Raw genomic sequence first — 18,416 nt, 5'->3', positions numbered from 1 at the left:
AGAAGGATGCAAGTACCCGGTTTGATCCCCAGCGCCGGCACTCTGGGTCCCTGAGCAAGACCCTCAACCACAAATTGCTCCCCAGGCACCGCACATGGCAGCCCACTGCTCCCCAAAGGGGATGTGTTAAAAGCAGAGAACAAATTTTGTTGTAATGTATGTTTCAATGACAATAAAGATGATATTACTATCATGAAGCGGTGCCTAATTGTGAAGTTAGTGGAACATGCTGCATGGTTGTTGAACCACGCATTTGTGTAGTTCAAGCTGCAGGTCTGTTGTAGTGTGTCTAGACTCTCTTTGCACCAGTACAGGTAGGAACTGAGCCCGTTCTGCTTTGCAGAACAGCTCGCTCTCCATCAACGGAGAGCATCTACGTGTTTCATTCTCTTCACTGAACCTGCGCCGGGTCCGAGGAAGCGACCTCCCCCGGGGCGCCGTTGATGCGGGAGCGGCCACAGACGGGGGATATCAAATGACAGCAGAAGATGCGACCTTTATCGGTCGCCGGTCTCCATGGAGTTCTCTGCCTCCGCTTCCTGATGAAAGCAGGCATTTCCTGTGGCCCCGCTGAGCCCGGGCGCTGAGCTAGTGGCAGTTTATCGATGCCAGAGTTGGTGCTCGCAGGGGGGTAGGAAACAGAAAGAACCGGTGCAAGGTAAGCCTCGCACCTGTTAGAGTTTAAAACCGATTTGGTTGGGAAAAAAAGCCCTGATGTAAAACGCTTGCCCCCCCCCCCTCCCCTAATTTAGAAAGCTGGTCAGAGCTGAGCGGCCTATAGTATTTTCATCATCGCTCAGCGTTTCATTTCAGCGTTGCGTCTGCAAATAGATTTTTGGAACTGACTCACGATTCTTCAATAGCAACGTCAGCCGGTGGTGAAACACGACCTGCACTGTCGTGGAAAGACCGAAGCATTCGTTAGAGGATCCATTTGGACCAAATCTTGACACCCTCACCTGCTACCAATTAATCCGAACACTGAGGAATCTTCAAAAGCAGGATTGCGTTTATAACCTGGCACCTTTTTTTCTTTCATCTCCCACTTTTTTACTGGCTGGGTTAACGTCTACCGAATGCAACAACCCACTTCCCCCTTGAACCTTTACTGTCAAACCTTAATTCAGTTTGTTGATCTTTTTCTTTTCATTACTTTACAAACACGAATGCATCGCAGACGACATACACAACATTTAAGGTATAGAAGCAGCAAATGTGAAACGTCCTGTGTTCTCAAGTCAAGCTGTTTAAGAGTCGGCGTGTAACTTTTGAGCCGGGGAGCAGAGCCGCAGTAAAAAGGAGGCCCAGTCACTGCTGCCAGCGTCTATTTCGACTGCGGCTCACAGACATTTATAGCTCATATCACATTCACTCACTATAGATCCCGCAGAGCAAGCCAGCATATAAAAGCCACCTATAGGTATTATGTGTATGTGGACCATAACGCCGACTGATCCCCTGTCCATCTCAACGTGAAGCAGTTAAAGCGTTTAAAATCGCGCATATTATTGTGGAACGGGCGTTACACGTCCTAAATATTAACTCTCACTTCCTTGTAGTCCTCGTAAGAGAATGAGATCTGTTTTACAGGAAGTGGTGTATGCTGTGTGTTTCTCTAGAGTAGAAAAAGGCAACAGAAAAGGTGAAGAAGCAGTAATAAAGATGTAAATAAAAGATCCAGGTAATGGCTGCCCTTATGCGTGCTCTGTGTTAGTGATGTCTATAAAAAAAAAAAAAGCTGTATGTTGTGTGCCAGCACCAATATTTCCTCCTGTGGCCTCTTAAAGCCCCACCACCTTAAGCTGAGCAGGTGACAGGAGGTGCAGACTTGGTTAAGAAGGAGCAAGACTGCCATCTAGTGGCTGAAGGGTGTGTTGCACATCTAGTCATGTCTTTCTGTAACCACTAGATGTTTACAGGCAGCATTTTCTGGTAACTGGTCATTGAAATGTTTGGCTTCGAAGCACATTTCTGGTGATATTTGCAATAAATATAAAAGCAAAGCTGGTAAATGACATGCATTCAACAAACACAAGCAAAGATAACCCCAGTAAATATAAAATCTAGTTGTTTTTATAAATAGGAATTTCATTCATTTAGAGAGCAAGCTATCCAAACCAAACGCGTTTCTGTGTGAAAAAAATAAGTGGCCCTCATGCCTAATATGGAAACTGTCATCAACATTTGTACGCATTAATGATTGTTTTAAGGTCATGGAATGGACTCTCAGTATATAGCGATACTTAAACTAGGCCACTCCAAAACCGTCGTTTTGTTTTCCTTTCTTTATTGTTAGATATTTAGAGGTGGACTCTAAGGCGTGTGGGAATAAAAGTCATCAGATGACTGTAAGGGAAAGAATTAAAAGTTTTGTTTTGTTCAGTTTAATCTTACAGCAGACTTTATTTTCCCGCCGTGCTCCTGCAGCAGAGACAAACCTGCTTATCCAGCCCGTTAGCGTTTTAAGTAAATTCGTGCGAAACCGGTTCTGAATACAGTGGCAGGAACCGTCCAGACTGTGCCACAGAACCAACAGCCTGGCGTTAGAACCTGTCCCTGTTGTCCCTCTCAACATCTTCCCCAAAGTGAAGCCAGGTATTGAGAAGTTTACTTTTAAGAGAAAAACATTGTGATAAGGTTAAACCTTTAATCAGATCATTTATATTGGAGCCCCCTCCCAAAATTCCCTTTAAGTAGATAAATAGTTAGTTCTAGAGCTTTGTACTTAGCTTTGTCTTCAGCCTGAGCATGCACCTCCAGAGAGTCCCCGTGCTGTGGAAGTCGTCCTGCATCGTTCCAGTGCCAAAGACGGCGCATCCCAGCATCCCTCAGGACTACAGACTGGTAGCACTGATGTCCCACATCATGAAGACCTTTGAGCGGCTAGTCCTGGGGCAGCTAAGGCCCATGGTCAGGCCCTTCACTGATCCACTACAGTTCGCTTACATGCCCCACCTGGGAGTCGAGGAGAGCGTCATCTTCCTGCTGAACAGAGTCTACACCAGGGGTGTCAAACATACGGCCCGCAGGCCAGATTCGGCCGTCCGAACAATTTAGTCCGACCCGGTGGCTAAATGATTATCATTATTAAAAATAAAAAATATTTTTTTTTTTTTTCCAGTGTCCTGTCTGACAATGTGGCAATAAGAATTGTTGTCTTAATGCCAAAAAGAGCTCATCAGATCTGACTTTCACAAGTGCAGCAGTACAGCTTTTGCCATAGTGCTCTGCTTGATTTATGGATGTGAATAGTTTTATTATGATTCATGCGGGGAATATCTCAAATGATATGGACACTACAATGGGAAATTAGGAGAGGAAAGGAAGAACAAGAAGAAAAAAAAACAAAAGATGAAAGAAAGAGGAGATGAAAGGAAGAGAATGATAAAACAATTATTGAAAAAAACATGTACTTCGTTTAATTGAAAGTCTGCAGTTCCTATATTGTCCACGAGGGCCGCTGTGTTTTAATTAGCAGATTAAGCTTCAGGTGTGGAAAAAATTTAAATAATTTCTTAATTTTTATCTGTTTGATGTATTTTGTCATGCTGGACAGTGTTTTTAAGTTCCAAAAAATGTGAATAAATGTTTTTCAACATTGTATAATCACTGTGATCAGTTCTTATGCATAATGCACAAGTAAATGTTTAACACATACTTTTCTTAAAACCGCTGAGGTTATTCATAATATATTGTGTAAAAGTGAAATTCATTTAATATAAAAATCAACAACAAGTCCACTTTTATTAGTTCTTGCAATGAGTTTACTCGTGTGTTCCTCTTGAGATCAGATTAAGCTGTATGCGGCCCCTCAACCAAAATGAGTTTGACACCCCTGGTCTACACTCATCTGGACAAGCCGGCGAGCACTGTGAGAATCATGTTCTTTGATTTCTCCAGTGCCTTCAACACCATCCGTCCAGCTCTACTGGGTGAGAAGATGACGGTGATGCAGGTGGAGGCACCCATCGTGTCCTGGATTACATGACGGGCAGACCACAGTATGTACGCCTGCAGAACTGTGTGTCTGACAGGGTGGTCAGCAACACCGGGGCCCCTCAGGGGACTGTCCTCTCCCCCTTCCTCTTCACCCTCTTCACCTCAGACTTCAACTACTGCACTGAGTCCTGTCACCTTCAGAAATTTTCTGACGACTCAGCAATAGCTGGCAGCATTGAAGAGGGTGATGAGAGTGAATATAGGTCATTGGTGAGCAACTTTGTCACTTGGACTGAGCTGAACCATCTGCAGCTCAACGTGACAAAGACTAAGGAGCTAATAGTGGATCTGAGGAGCACAAAAACACCTGTGACCCCTGTTTCCATCCAGGGGGTCCCTGTCGACACTGTGGAGGAGTATAAGTACCTTGGAGTGTACTTTAACAATAAGCTGGACTGGACCAGGAACACCGAGGCGGTCTACAAAAAGGGTTGTGGGGATGTTGTGGGGGAGGAGCTGGACACTCTGACAGCAGTGGCAGAGAGGATGATGCTGTCCAGGCTACAGTCCATCTTAGACAATGTCTCACACCCTCTCCATGACACACTGACCCAGCAGATGAGCTCCTTTAGCAGAAGGCTCTTCTTACCCAGATGCACCAGTGAGCGCCACAGGAAATCATTCCTGCCTGTGGCCATCAATCTCTACAACGCCTCCCTCAGTTATCCTAACACCCCCCCCCCCCCCCCCCCCCTGTCATTTATGCATTCTCTGCACTGTTTTTGCACAAGTCACCATCGCTTCACTGGGATTCCCAAGGTGAAGTGACATCACTATTGTGATATGGTAATACCTTATGTGGAATGTTGTAAATATATATATGACAATGTGTGTATTCTGGAGCATGTATCAAAAGTAATTTCCCCCTGGGATCATTAAAGTAAGTCTGAGTCTGATTTCTTTTTACTAATTTATGGAAAATTTGTGAGATTACTAACTAATGACAAATTGTGTGTAATTATTTAATTTTAAACTGAACAGTTAATATTTTTTCTTCCTATTCTTTTTAATTAAGTATGCAATTAAGGCCATTAATAAGTTGGGATAATTAGAGATGTCGTTTATTAATGGGTTTGTCCAAATTTTTAAATATATAAAGACATATACATGCATAAGCATAATGGATTATAAAGCATAATGGACCATCATTTAAGAGCCCTATCACTTCTACACATTTTGAGAGAATCCCATGCTTTGTGTGTAAGCTTTAGAGAGACGTTCTCATTCTTCCTAATGTTCAGTGGTAAAGTTCCCTGTCCAACATGGAGGGTGTGAAGAGTCCTGAGCAAAGGATTGAATGGGACTGCATAGAGTCATAGACAAAGGCAGTTTTTGAATCATTCTATTATAGAATTGGACATTTTTAATTTTATATAACCATTTTGGTCATTTTCATTATGTAGCGATTCATTTGTTTTTGGGAAAAACCATTGAATGCGTAAAGACGATCGATAACTACAGGCAAAGAAATCCTTTGTTAGTTTGAATTCATACATGAAATGGCAACAATTTTCTAACTTTGATTCACTTATAGCTCACTGATTAGTGCTCTGACCTTTCTCCGGCAAACTCTCAAAGGTCTTCTCTGACTTTTGACAGGCGTCTCCAAGTTAGCCTACAGGCCTGAAAGTCAGCCGTCTGAGAAGAAACTGTAAGAAGTTACCTCACCACACGTTCAGTTACGTTTCCCTCTGATCAACGTGTCGGCCTAAATAACCCTGAAGGCCAGACGCAGCACCCCGTCCCTCTCCTTCGTATTTAGACGCTTTAAGATCAGTTTATGGTTCCTGGCATAAACCAAAGCTGGGTGCCAACAGTGAGAGGCCCGTTTTTTCCTAGAGAATTTAATATTTTGCTAGGTGTGATGTTTACAGCTTCATCATCAAATCCAGCCTAATAAAGAGCTGCTGCCCATGTTTCTTTTTACAGCCCTTTAAAATACAGAGTTAATTAGTTTTTTTTTGTTGGCTAATATTAAAACGTGCGAGGTGAGCAGGAGGAGTTTCAACGGCCTTCATTTGATTATTCCTACAGTGCCCCACGTTCAGGATGTAAACACTGTGGAGAATGAAGTTTGCGATGTGGGTCTGAAAGCGTTTTGAAGGTCCGGCGTTCAGGATAATAAATCCTCAGGATGAGGTGGGAACCACCGGGCGGTCGGGTCCTCAGGAACATCAGCAGCTTCTAAAGGCCGCCTCCACATCCAGACCATCTCTGGCTGCTTTTGGCTCGGACCTGAACGGCTCCCTTTAGGCTTGTGAGACAGAAAGCGGCCTAAATCACACCTGTCCTCTGTGGGAGGAGATCCTGAACGCAGCACGGCTTTAAACGTGACGTGAACCCATTAAAAACCTGATCGTACAATAATGTGGCCGCAGTTTGCACACGGACGGCTCTCTCAGCAGAGCGGGATTTATTCCTCACAAATGAAACCCTGTGAGAAAACTTCAGAAACTGTTTATTTGGGGAATAAAGCACGTCGCTGGTTAACACTGAGTTACATCCTGTCAGGATTTCATGACATATAAAAGTCAGCAGTGTAATCCATCTGCTCCAGTCCTGAATTAAAGATGGAAGGAAATGAGGAGGAGGAGCAAGTTTTTACTCAAAAACATCAAAAGATCTTATACTTTAAGCAATGATCTGAACAGCCTGCGCTGTTGAATGAATGTTGTGGGGGGAAAAAGCAGTAGGGCTTCAATAACCTTTTAATTAGGATTCTGTAAAAACTCCAGTTGGCTTGATTCACAATGGATGAAACATCTTATTTCAGCCCTTTTTTCCTATATCTGACAAAATCATTTAACTGTCCAAAAATGAAAGAAAATACAAAGAAATATAAATACAATTGAGTGGAACTTTTCCCACGCTAAAAACCCTGCATATTTTGGTTGAAAGGCTTTTTAAAAATTGGTAAATGGATGTAAATTATAAGGTCTTGTCACATTAGCAAACATATACCTATTTTGACCGAAAATGCATTTTACTAAAAATAAATATGTAAGTTCCCATGACCCTGAGAGATTGTAATAAATGGATGGAGGACAGACCGACAGATGGAAATTAATAATGAAAAAACAGTGTTTTCTCACTTGGCCATTTGATCCACGTTTGATCATTAGTCCATAAAACCTTTGAAGACTCTTCCTCAGATAATTCAAGCCCACTCTTGATGCCTCAGCTTATTGGTCTTGTTCATTTGTAGAACATGACAGCGCTGGAGAACAGGTAGCTTCAAGTTGTATTAATTCTCAAGTCTGTTCATTTGTGCCTTTTCTTTAAACACATTTCTTGGGACCCAACAAAATGTTGATGGTTCTGTGATCAGGTCCCGACGTCCTAGCAATTCTAACAGAGCACCCTCTGAAACACTTTATGTTTTAGCCCATTATGCCTGTGGAACAGAAGCTGCATAATAATTGTGTACACTTTGAAATAAGGTGTTGATCTCCTTATGGCACGCCCTCCCTTGCTGCACAATTACATATTAACCTGTATGCACAAATGCAATAGGTTAAAGTTGCAAAGGTATTATGACATGGTCAAAATGCTCACCTGCCTAAATTATGTACCTATACGGAAGGTTAAAAGGGACAAAATTAAATATAGTATGAAATAAATAAATCTTAATTTACAATGGAATAAATAAATGTAAGCTTAAAGTAGAAATAAGCAAAATTTCATTATTTTAGATAGAAAGAACTGAAAAATGATGATGTGAAGAACTAAAAGTAATATTTCAGATGGCGTATGGCTTGATGTCATAAACCATCTCTCTGTGTTGTTCTCCAGTCTCTTGTTTACAAAGCCGGGCCGGTCACGCTTGCATGTACGTGCATGTGAACAGCTGCCACTCAGGGCTTAGCCTCTCCCTCCCCATAAAATACCACCATCAGAGCAGTAGAGCGTTCGATCAACATGGTGGAGACCACCCCAGCAGATCAAAATGTTCTCTTACTAACAGCATCATAAAGTTATGAGTTACTTACTTCTTTCCTAGACATGTTCCTCTGAAAGGTGATGCTATTTTGTTGTTTTATCCTTTACAGATATGCGCAGCTGAGTCCACAAGTGATAAGGGGAGGGGAAAGGAGGGGCTGGGTTGCAGCTGAAGTGGAGGTAAAGAGAGGTGTCATACATCTTGTCATACATCTTGTTTTGTTCTATAGACAGGCGTCACCTAGTGGTGAAGAATTGCTTATCGCTCCTTTAAATACTTAAAATGTAAATTATAATTATAATTAAATAATTAAATGTGCCATGAAATATACCTGTCAGTGATGACATTAAATAATTAAATATCATTGTCAATGTCATTTAAAAAAATTAAATTCATTTAAATATATATATGATACTTTCACTCCGTCTTTATATATTTTATAGGAATTATTCTAATTTTATTCTAATTACTCTCAGGCAATGTTTATCTAATGCCATGGATCTGATGAGCATTAATGAGAACAGGGCGGAGCTTCACAGGTGTGTCAGGTGTGTCAGACCAGCACTAGTGCCGAGATAATGACACTCAGCTTGATTTGATTTGACTCCAGTGACGGACTGGACTGTCTGGCATTTGGGCAGATGCCAGAAGGGCTGCAGGCCCTCGTGGGCCGTTTGGGCCGGCCAATCACGAGGCGGCATGATCGTCAGGTGTGCGCGGCCCCTTTCACCCTGTTCATTGTAGGCCTACTTTATCTCTCGGCCCACTAATAAGCCAAATGCAGGGTTTCCCGCAGCGCTGCTCAAACTCACGCTACCGCCTCGCCAACATTCCAAAAAACAAAAAAACAAACGAACTCTATATGCTTGCATGTTTATTTGACGTTAACACGCGGTTTTTGTTGCTGCTTTCGCGCGTGCATATAGTGAATGACAGGGAAAAACACATGGATACGCCTCCCCCCCCCCCTCGGTCCGCGCAAAACTTGTCATCGTGTTAGAGTTCAACACCAATGGGGCTACAAACTTGCGTGTTATTTCCGTGCATGTGAAGTTATATCTGTGTGTTGCGGGCACGTGCACGCGCGTGCGTGTGCGTCCCCATGTGGGCCGCTGCTTGGTGAAAATGCCAGGGCCGTTTTTTTAATCCCAGTCCCGTCACTGTTTGACTCCAATATCAATATTTATTACTTTCAAATTAATCCTCAGTCATTCAATCAACAAAACCAGCCAAATATTATATTTATGTTCAATTTGTTGAACACTGTTATATTAACAGGAGAATAAAGTGCATTTGATTAATGCATTTAACGTATCACAGGAACCAAAAATGCGCCCAAACGTCTGATTTTAGGGACGAAGGCGCTTCTAAAATCCTGTCGGCCATTCTGCAAATTCATCTGACTTGCACTTTCTCGCAGGTAACGGTAATGGTGCTGTGATAATGCCCCCTATGGGTTGGGAGGTATATTGATATTAAAAGCCAGAATAGCCATATTAAATCGTTTTTAAAAACATTGATATTAATCTTTGTATTGATTTCTATGCAAAGCCATAAACATCAGGATTTTCAGGAGCAAAAGAGGACTCTAAATTATCTTTTCCTGACTTCGTTCTGTTGGGCAGCATTCTGAAAGTATGTGATGAGGTGAAATACTTGGAACATTGCACAACTGCTGACCTGTCTGATTCAATTCAATTCAATTCAATTTTATTTATATAGCGCCAATTCATGATTCATTCATGATTCATCTCAAGGCACTTTCCAAAGTCAAATTCAATCAGATTATACAGATTTAGTCAGATTATTCAAATTGGTCAAAAAGTTTCATATTTAAGAAAAAACAGTAGATTGCATCAAGTCTTGACAAGCAGCAGTCACTCCTCCTGAAGGAGCGTAGAGCCACAGGGAGGGCCGTCTACATTGTCCATGACTTTGCAGCAATCTCTCATACTGAGCAAGCATGGAGCGATAGTGGAAAGAAAAACTCCTGCAGAACCAGGCTCAGTATGAACGGTCATCTGTCTCGACCAACTGGGGGTTACAGAAGACAGAACAGAGACACAACAAGACAGAAGTACACATTGATCCAGTGATCTGTTCTACATTAGAAGAGAGGAGAAGAGCCTGATAACTGTGGCTTGATGGGTTGAGTAGCTGTCTGGTAATCAGAAGGTTGTGGGTTCAATTCCAGCTTCCCCTTGCCACACGTCAATGTGCCACTGGGCAAGGCACTTAACCCCAAATTGCCTACCGAGCTGTGTATGGGAAGTGTTGGCCTAGTGGTTAGAGCAACGCGCTTACACTCAGAGAAGAATGCAAGTACCCAGTTTGATCCCCAGCGCCTGCACTCTGGGTCCCTGAGCAAGACCCCCTCAACCCCAGTACGCTCCCTGGGTGCTGCACATGGCAGCCCCCTGCTCCCCAAGGGTGATGGGTTAAAAGCAGAGAACAAATTTTGTTGTAATGTATGTTTCAATGACAATAAAGATGATATTACTAAAGGATCTGCCTCCCATTCTACTTTTTTTTAACAAATCCTGTAAATAGCATCATTGATATCCTGACCAACCCTGTGCAAAGCTCGGTTAGGTTCTTTTCTAGTCTGTGGAAATGCTGGCGCTTCAGCTTATATGGCAATGGATGAACATTCTCTTGTTTGCGTGTCTTATTGTTGTTCTTGATGACAAAACGACGTGTTTTAACGATTCACTTTATTTTCCATTTTTGACCGAAACAGCAGTACATGTGTAATACTCAACATAGACAACAGGTGGCAGTATTGTAACTTTTCCAGTAAAAACCATTGTACAAATTACTGCTTTATGTTTTCAACAGTTCTGTTTGGCTGTTTTTAATAGGACCAATTTGTGTCTAAAATAAAGTCGATGATTATGAATATTAAATAAATAAATATTCCATGAAATAATTAATTGTAAAATGAAAATTTTAAATAAATAAATGTACCATTAAATGTTCCATTGAATAAATAAATGTATAATTTATTTATTAAATACATCATTAAACAATTAAATGTAGCCTACCATTAAATTATGAAATGTTAAATATGTAAATGTGTCATTAAAAAAATATGCCTTTTCAAATTATGACATTAAATAATTAAAATAATATTTTGTTAAATAAATTCATTTGAATATACATTTCATTATTTCATTCTGTATTTCTGTATTTAATGGGTGGGATTGTAATGACTGTAGCCACAACATCAGCAGGCTCCACCGACTGCAGCCTCAACAGATGCTGGTACCGTCCAATTAACCTCACAGTGGTCATCAGTCGCATAGACATTATATAACATTATATAACATTATATTATATTATCAGCTGTTTCAACTGAGCCGCTGCTTCCGTCGAAATGGATCGCAAGTCAGCTCTCAACAGGCCCAGGTAGGGAAAAAAGTTACAGTTTGACATTTAGAACTGGCTCCAGTCTCCAGATCAATGAATCTACAGAACTGTATTTGATTATTAGGAGTTTCCTTGGTTGCTGTTTTGATCAACGCGATAAAGCAAGTTTTCACAACCAATGAGCTCAATGTTTGTCTGCAGTCGATTCTAGTTGGACTGGTTAAAAAACAAACAAACTACTGTTATCGTTTTTCTTAAGCCGCTGAATGCTCTCTAAGTTATATAATATGATAGTATAGAATGTGAAATAAACAAAACCAATGAAAATTGTATCAGAATAATAGCAGAATCGAAAGGATAACCCAATTTCTAATTAATTGATTGAATAAAGTAACCAAAAGGGTTAATAGAAAGATAGTGTTTCATAGCACTATAAATGACCTCAGTCATCATTTGTTTACTTTCAATTCGGTGTCATTACATCTGACATTCTGAATACAGTTTTGCTTTTATTTGAAAATGCACAATATCTACACAAATGTTCATATACTTTATCATTCATAATTGTCATTGGAATGTTATACGTATCATTAATACTTTGAAGTGCAACATTTTGTTAAGATCTTTATATTGTGGGATTTTAAAAAAAACATTTTTTGAAAATTAATTAATACTTGGAATTGCTTCTTGGGGATAAAAAAAACAAACAACTGTCTTTCCCCTAAACTAAGTAAATTTTGCTCGGCTGTGATAACATTAAATTGAAAAGAACTGTATAAAGAGTTGGGGGGGGGGGTGGAATGGTTGTCAGAACTACGGAACTAAGAAACACTGACTCTGCTAAAGTGTGATGTCACACAGCTCAAATCTGTGTGACATCACACATGACATCACCACATATCTAAAGAACAGAGATGACATCACAGACTCTTCAATACATGCCCTTTTTTTCCACTGAGGGCAGAAACTGGTTGGAGTTACTTGAACTAGGAGCTTTTAATCGGAACATTTTGAAGATTTTGAGGTATTTATAATTTACAGCAAAACGTTTTGAAAATGCGTAAATTTAGGAAACAGAACAGACAGAAGGAGACAGACAGAGATTCATCTCTAACAGGTGCCAAATCCATCTTATTACAAATCCTACCTGGGGCAGAAGAACTAATCTCAGATACAATGGCTCAAGTTACGACGGATGTTAATGAACTTTTGCAATTGTGTGCAAAATGGAAAGCAGAGGAACGGATTGGAATTAAACAGGCAAATGGGAGATTTAGGCCATGTGCATCTGGTCATTATCAGAAAAAAGTGACATCCCACTTGAAAGATTTTTTTGCAAATCGACGGGCCTTGATAAAAGCAGAATGTGAACAATCTAAAAGTGGATCGACCACTGCGCAGGTAAAAGCTTTAGCGGCTAAATCAGGACCCAACAAACCTGTTGCAAAGACATCAAGCAATGAGACTCTCAACGATACAAATGCGTTGCAAGAAAGCTCTAAAGCGGACAAAACCATTGTTGATGCAGATGGACCCAATGAAGAATCCAAAGGCTTCAAAGCCATGATTCAAAGGTTAAAATCTGGTGTTAAGGGGATCACAAAACGCAAGTCAACTAAGGCAGGCCAGGAGACTGAGGAGCAAGACTTAGCAGATGATTTCAAAAGCAAGGAAATTGATGCTTCTGGAAAGGAACAATGTACGTCGGCGGAAAGTGAAACACATCCTACTGATAGATCCTGTGAACATGGTGATGAACATATTGGAAAGGCATCTAGTTTTGGGTTACCTAGCCATACAAAACCGTTAGAAGGAGGTTCTTCTTCTGTCACAGACATTAGCGCCACTGATATAGATGAACTCATTGAAGATCAGGAGTCTGGACTCAAATGCTCCAAAACCATTTTTCAAAGGGTGAAATCGGCTTTCAGTGGCCCAGGAAAACGAAAATCTCTTAAAACAAGCAGTGAAAATGATACTTCTAAGTCATCTTTTGAGACAAGGTTTACAGCTCCACCTCCATCACCATCATCTACTTCAACTGATCTGAACAGTTCAATTGCTAAAACTGTGTTGACATGTGAAGACAAACCGCAGGTAGAAACTTTAGAGGCCAAATACGACACTAACAATATTGACACAGATGGAGCAAGTGAAGATCAGAACTCCGAGCCGCAAGACTCCAAAACCATGTTTGAAAAGGTGAAATCTGCTTTTAAGAGCTTAGGGAAACAAAAAAAGAGGCGACACGCTAAGGAGAAAGACTCAGAAGATGATACTGTTCACAGCAGTGATGTTTCTGCGGCTTCTTCTGGGTCAGGTTTCCAGGGAAAACCTCCATCACCATTATCTGGTTCAACCGATCTCTGCTCTGTCCATGTAGAGCCGACCACTGGGACTGGAAAAGAGGAAGGTAAGCCCGAGGCTAAAACCCCTACAGCTTTTTCCAAATTTAATGAAAATCTTGAAGAGAAATCAGCCGTCAACAATTTGATCGCTTTTGAGTCTGATTCTGAATCTCAAGAACCTGGGGGTGAACCCATTTCAAAAACACTGAGCTGTGAGACCGTCAAGGCTACAGATGTGTCGCATGAAGGATCTCCGCTGTCTGCAGACAGTAACATCATTGATGCAGCTGTACCTAGTGACGATCAGAAGTCTAAGCTCAAAGAAACCAAAACCATCTTTGAAGAAGTGAAAGCTGCTTTTAGGAATTTAGGAAAACAAAAATCACAAAAAAAGAGCCGACAGACTGACGAGAAAGACTTAGTAGATGATACTGAAAGCAAGTCTTCTGAGTCTGGTTCTCGATCATCTCCAACACCATCAGCCATTTCAATGGAAAGCTTTATTGTCACCAAGGTAGACAATAAAGAAGATAAATCAGAGGAGACCACAGCCTTAGATGAAACACCTGGAATGACCTCCCCTCTTCTGTTTTCTTCGCAAAACAAAGAACTGACGAAATCAGATCTCCACGGTGCTGTCCATGTAGACTCAACCAACGAGGCAGAAAAGAAAGAATCAGAGCAGATTAAAACAATTCCCTGTGATGGTTTCCCCCATTTAACTGGAAATAGGGAAGAGGTCGCCATTGTCACAGCTCCATTTTCATATTTGGAATCAACAAGCGGAACCAAACCCCAAAAAGAATCCTCTAGTTTGGATTCCAGTGAGCCTGGGGATGAACCTTTAGTAAAGCCATCTATGTTTGCTTCACCTAAGTCAGACATTAACATCACTGATAGAGACGCACCAAGTAAAGAGCAGAAGTCTAAACTCAAAGGCTCCAAAACCTACACCCCAAGGCCGAAATCAGGTTTCAAAGACTTGAGAAAAGACAAACTATGCAATGAAGAATGTAAATCAGAGCAGACCACTGCCTTGGGTGAAACAACTGGAATGACCCCCAGTCTCCTGCCTGCTTCAAGGAACGAGGAACTGACAATATCAGATCCATCAGAATCTCTCCACGGTGCTGTCCATGTCAACTTGACCCATGAGGCGAGATCAGAGGAGATTAAAACAATTCCCTCTGATCTGCCCTATGATGCTTTGTCCTGTTTAACAGGAAATATTAAAGAGGACTCCACTGTTACAAATATGGCGTCAACAAGTGAAGCCAAACCCCAAAAAGAATCTTCTAATGTGGATTCCACTGAGTGTGAGGATGACTTTTTTGGAAAGCCATGTATGTTTGCTTTGCCTAACAATGCGGAAGTGTTACGAATAAGATCATGTACAACAGACAGTAGCATCACTGAAATAGACGAACCGAGTGAAGTGCAGAAGGTCAGACCCAAAAGCTCCAAAGCCAACAATCAACGGCTGAAATCAGCTTCCAAAGGCTCCAGGAAACGCAAACTATGTCTAAAAGACCAACAAACTGAGAAAAAGGACTTAGCAGAATGCAGCAGCACGTGTATTACTCCCAAATTATATCCGGATTCAGTTTCTCGGGAACCAGCTTCTTCAGGAGAGCTCAACTCTTTTCATAAAGAGACAATCTGTGAGGCAGAAAACAATGACTGCAAAGCAGAGGAGACCAAAGCATTGGACAAAGAATATGTGACCCGTCCACACATTGAACAACAGCATGAAGAAGAAGCTGAAGCACTTAAATTAAAGGAGATGGGTCTTTTGAGTAAGATGGCGAGCTGCATGCCATCTCCAGCCCATATAACATTCGCTCACACTACATCTGACCCCTCAATGAAAAAACTCCTCGCTCTGCATCTGGATTCATCTGATCAGAGTGCAAATGAAGGCAAATCAAAGGACATCAAAACACTGGACACACTTAGTAAAGTGAAACCTACCTGTGTGCCAGCTCCACCTAACGGAAAACTGAATGACACGACATCAGATTCAGCAGAATTGGATCTCAGTTCTTTCCATAACGAGTCAACTAGCGAAGAAGAAGCTGAAGCACTTAAATTAAAGAAGATGGGTTTAGGTCTTGTGAGTAAGATGGCGAGCTGCATGCCGTCTCCAGCCCATATAACATTCACTCACACTACATCTGACCCCACAATGAAAAAACTCCTCGCTCTGCATCTGGATTCATCTGATCAGAGTGCAAATGAAGGCAAATCAAAGGACATCAAAACACTGGACACGCTTAGTAAAGTGAAACCTACCTGTGTGCCCGCTCCACCTAACGAAAAACTGAATGACATGACATCAGATTCAGCAGAATCGGATCTCAATTCTTTCCGTTATGATTCAACTAGCGAAGAAGAAGCCGAAGCACTTAAATTAAAGAAGATGGGTTTAGTTCTTATGAGTAAGATGGCGAGCTGCATGCCGTCTCCAGCCCATATAACATTCGCTCACACTACATCTGACCCCACAATGAAAAAACTTCTCGCTCTGCATCTGGATTCATCTGATCAGAGTGCAAATGAAGGCAAATCAAAGGACATCAAAACACTGGACACGCTTAGTAAAGTGAAACCTACCTGTGTGCCCGCTCCACCTAACGAAAAACTGAATGACACGACATCAGATTCAACAGAATTGGATCTCAGTTCTTTCCATAACGAGTCAACTAGCGAAGAAGAAGCTGAAGCACTTAAATTAAAGGAGATGGGTCTTTTGAGTAAGATGGCGAGCTGCATGCCGTCTCCAGCCCATATAACATTCACTCACACTACATCTGACCCCGCAATGAAAAAACTCCTCGCTCTGCATCTGGATTCATCTGATCAGAGTGTAAATGAAGGCAAATCAAAGGACATCAAAACACTGGACACACATAGTAAAGTGAAACCTACCTGTGTGCCCGCTCCACCTAACGGAAAACTGAATGACACGACATCAGATTCAGCAGAATCGGATCTCAATTCTTTACGTTATGATTCAACTAGCGAAGAAGAAGCCGAAGCACTTAAATTAAAGAAGATGGGTTTAGTTCTTATGAGTAAGATGGCGAGCTGCATGCCGTCTCCAGCCCATATAACATTCACTCACACTACATCTGACCCCGCAATGAAAAAACTCCTCGCTCTGCATCTGGATTCATCTGATCAGAGTCACACGTCTTCTCCAGTCCATACGGCATTCACTCCCGTTACATCTGACCCAACAAAAGCCAAAACCCACAGTGAAAGTAAAGCATGTCAACTTGAAAAGACCAAAACACCCACCCCGGAGGTCTCTGCCATATCCTCATCTCAAAAAGGAGAGCATACTCAACAGAAGCACCTTGGCTTGGACATGGCTGTTCAGAATAAAATTGCATCCATGCCAGCAGAGCATGTGGCTCTTTTGGAACAATCGATTATTGCTGCTATTGTGAAGAGCTTCGATGATTTTACCCAAAATCCTCTGGCAAGCATTCCCGATGCAGCATACACGAAATTAGAAAGCGCCAAAGACACACTGATTGTCCTCACGGAATCCACCTTTAAAGACTTAGTTAAAGACAGAAATATCCCCTCTACCGGCCCCCCTAAGGCATGTGGGGCAGCAAAAGATCCTGAAATGGCAACTCCCAGTAGAGCTAGTTCCACCACAGGCTGTTTCTCTAAATTCTGGGACCGCATTAGGAGGTGGTGTCAAATTAAAAGACGGTGGAAATTGTCCTTTAGAAGGAAAAATAAGATTGCAGCAATGGTGGATTTGGAGTCATCACAACAATCTCACATTAATAGGCCTTGCCCTGTGGGCCTTTTTGAAAGCTCCTCAAATAATAACAAAGCTAAAACGAAATCCTGACCTGCTATCTAAATTAAAACCACACACTGACAACAAATGGTAAGGCAGTCTCTTAAATCTTTTACTAAGTTTCTTTTCAAATAAAAAAAAAAATCATATAAATCCAAAAAGATTTCTCAACTCTAAAATTAAAACAATATAAAATAAAATCACATTATCCTCACATTATCATCACACCATCATCCAAAAAAGCTAATTCAAAGCCCTATGATGGGCTGCACAGTGGAGCGCTTGCACCGGTATTACTTTGCAACAAGCAGACCCTGAATTCCCGTGTCATTCAGGACTTTTCTGGGGTGGGCAACCTCCAACCACCCAACTCCACCCCTCCACTGTGCCGTGTGGGTTCTCTCCGGGTGCACCGGCTTCCCCACCTTCCAAAAAAAGACGTGTTACATGTATTGGCCACTTAAAACAAATTTTTGCTATTAGCATTATTTGTTACTCCTAAAAAAGGAAGTCTGAATATGCCCAGATTGTTAATTTAGTAATCAGTTTCAATGTTTCCCATTTTTGTATTCTTTCATGGATTTGATCATTATCCATACACAAACATGTGCACTGACTTCAACTTCAGACAAAAATTATCATTAACATCACCAGACCAAGTTTAACCACTTAACTAGAAATCTTACAGAGACTTACATATATACATATATATATATACATATATACATATATATATATATATATATATATATATATATATATATATATATATATATATATATATATATAACTTATTGTTAAATGACTGTATTATAATTGAAAATATGGATTGTGATCTATCCTGTTCGAGATAGGCTCCTGTAACTGTGTTAATTTATCTTTTTTATTGTACTTTTTGGTAATGCAGCCCCAAAGGGGGCACAGTGTCCTGTGTCACATT

The 18,416-nt window shown here is 41.2% G+C and overlaps 1 protein-coding gene across 4 annotated transcripts; it reads left to right on the top strand.

Moving 5' to 3' along the window:
- The first annotated feature begins 12,219 nt into the window (after positions 1 to 12,219).
- On the top strand, positions 12,220 to 18,206 carry LOC118563695. Of its 4 annotated transcripts, none has more exons than XM_036138932.1 (2): positions 12,220 to 15,439; positions 16,397 to 18,206. In XM_036138932.1, exons 1-2 carry the CDS (start codon positions 12,365 to 12,367, stop codon positions 17,525 to 17,527), a joined length of 4,206 nt encoding a protein of 1,401 aa, XP_035994825.1. In that variant the 5' UTR covers positions 12,220 to 12,364; the 3' UTR covers positions 17,528 to 18,206. The 4 variants fall into 4 exon arrangements, with proteins under 4 accessions (XP_035994825.1, XP_035994823.1, XP_035994824.1 ...); XM_036138930.1 differs by having other exon boundaries at positions 12,220 to 15,443; positions 15,765 to 18,206; XM_036138931.1 differs by having other exon boundaries at positions 12,220 to 15,778; positions 16,415 to 18,206.
- Positions 18,207 to 18,416: the final 210 nt, after the last annotated feature.

This window comes from Fundulus heteroclitus, chromosome 7 (assembly GCF_011125445.2).
Source record: "Fundulus heteroclitus isolate FHET01 chromosome 7, MU-UCD_Fhet_4.1, whole genome shotgun sequence".
NCBI classification, from domain to species: domain Eukaryota; kingdom Metazoa; phylum Chordata; class Actinopteri; order Cyprinodontiformes; family Fundulidae; genus Fundulus; species Fundulus heteroclitus.
The sequence above is the reverse complement of the archived record's forward strand: the minus strand, read 5'-3'. Positions and strand labels throughout refer to the sequence as shown.

Excerpts from the sequence above, each read along its gene's own strand:
- LOC118563695 (XM_036138929.1), top strand. The coding sequence starts at position 12,365 with ATGCGTAAATTTAGGAAACAGAACAGACAGAAGGAGACAGACAGAGAT. Across the intron at positions 16,100-16,414 it reads GTTTAGTTCTTATGAGTAAG|ATGGCGAGCTGCATGCCGTC; the intron begins ATGGCGAGCTGC and ends CTTTTGAGTAAG.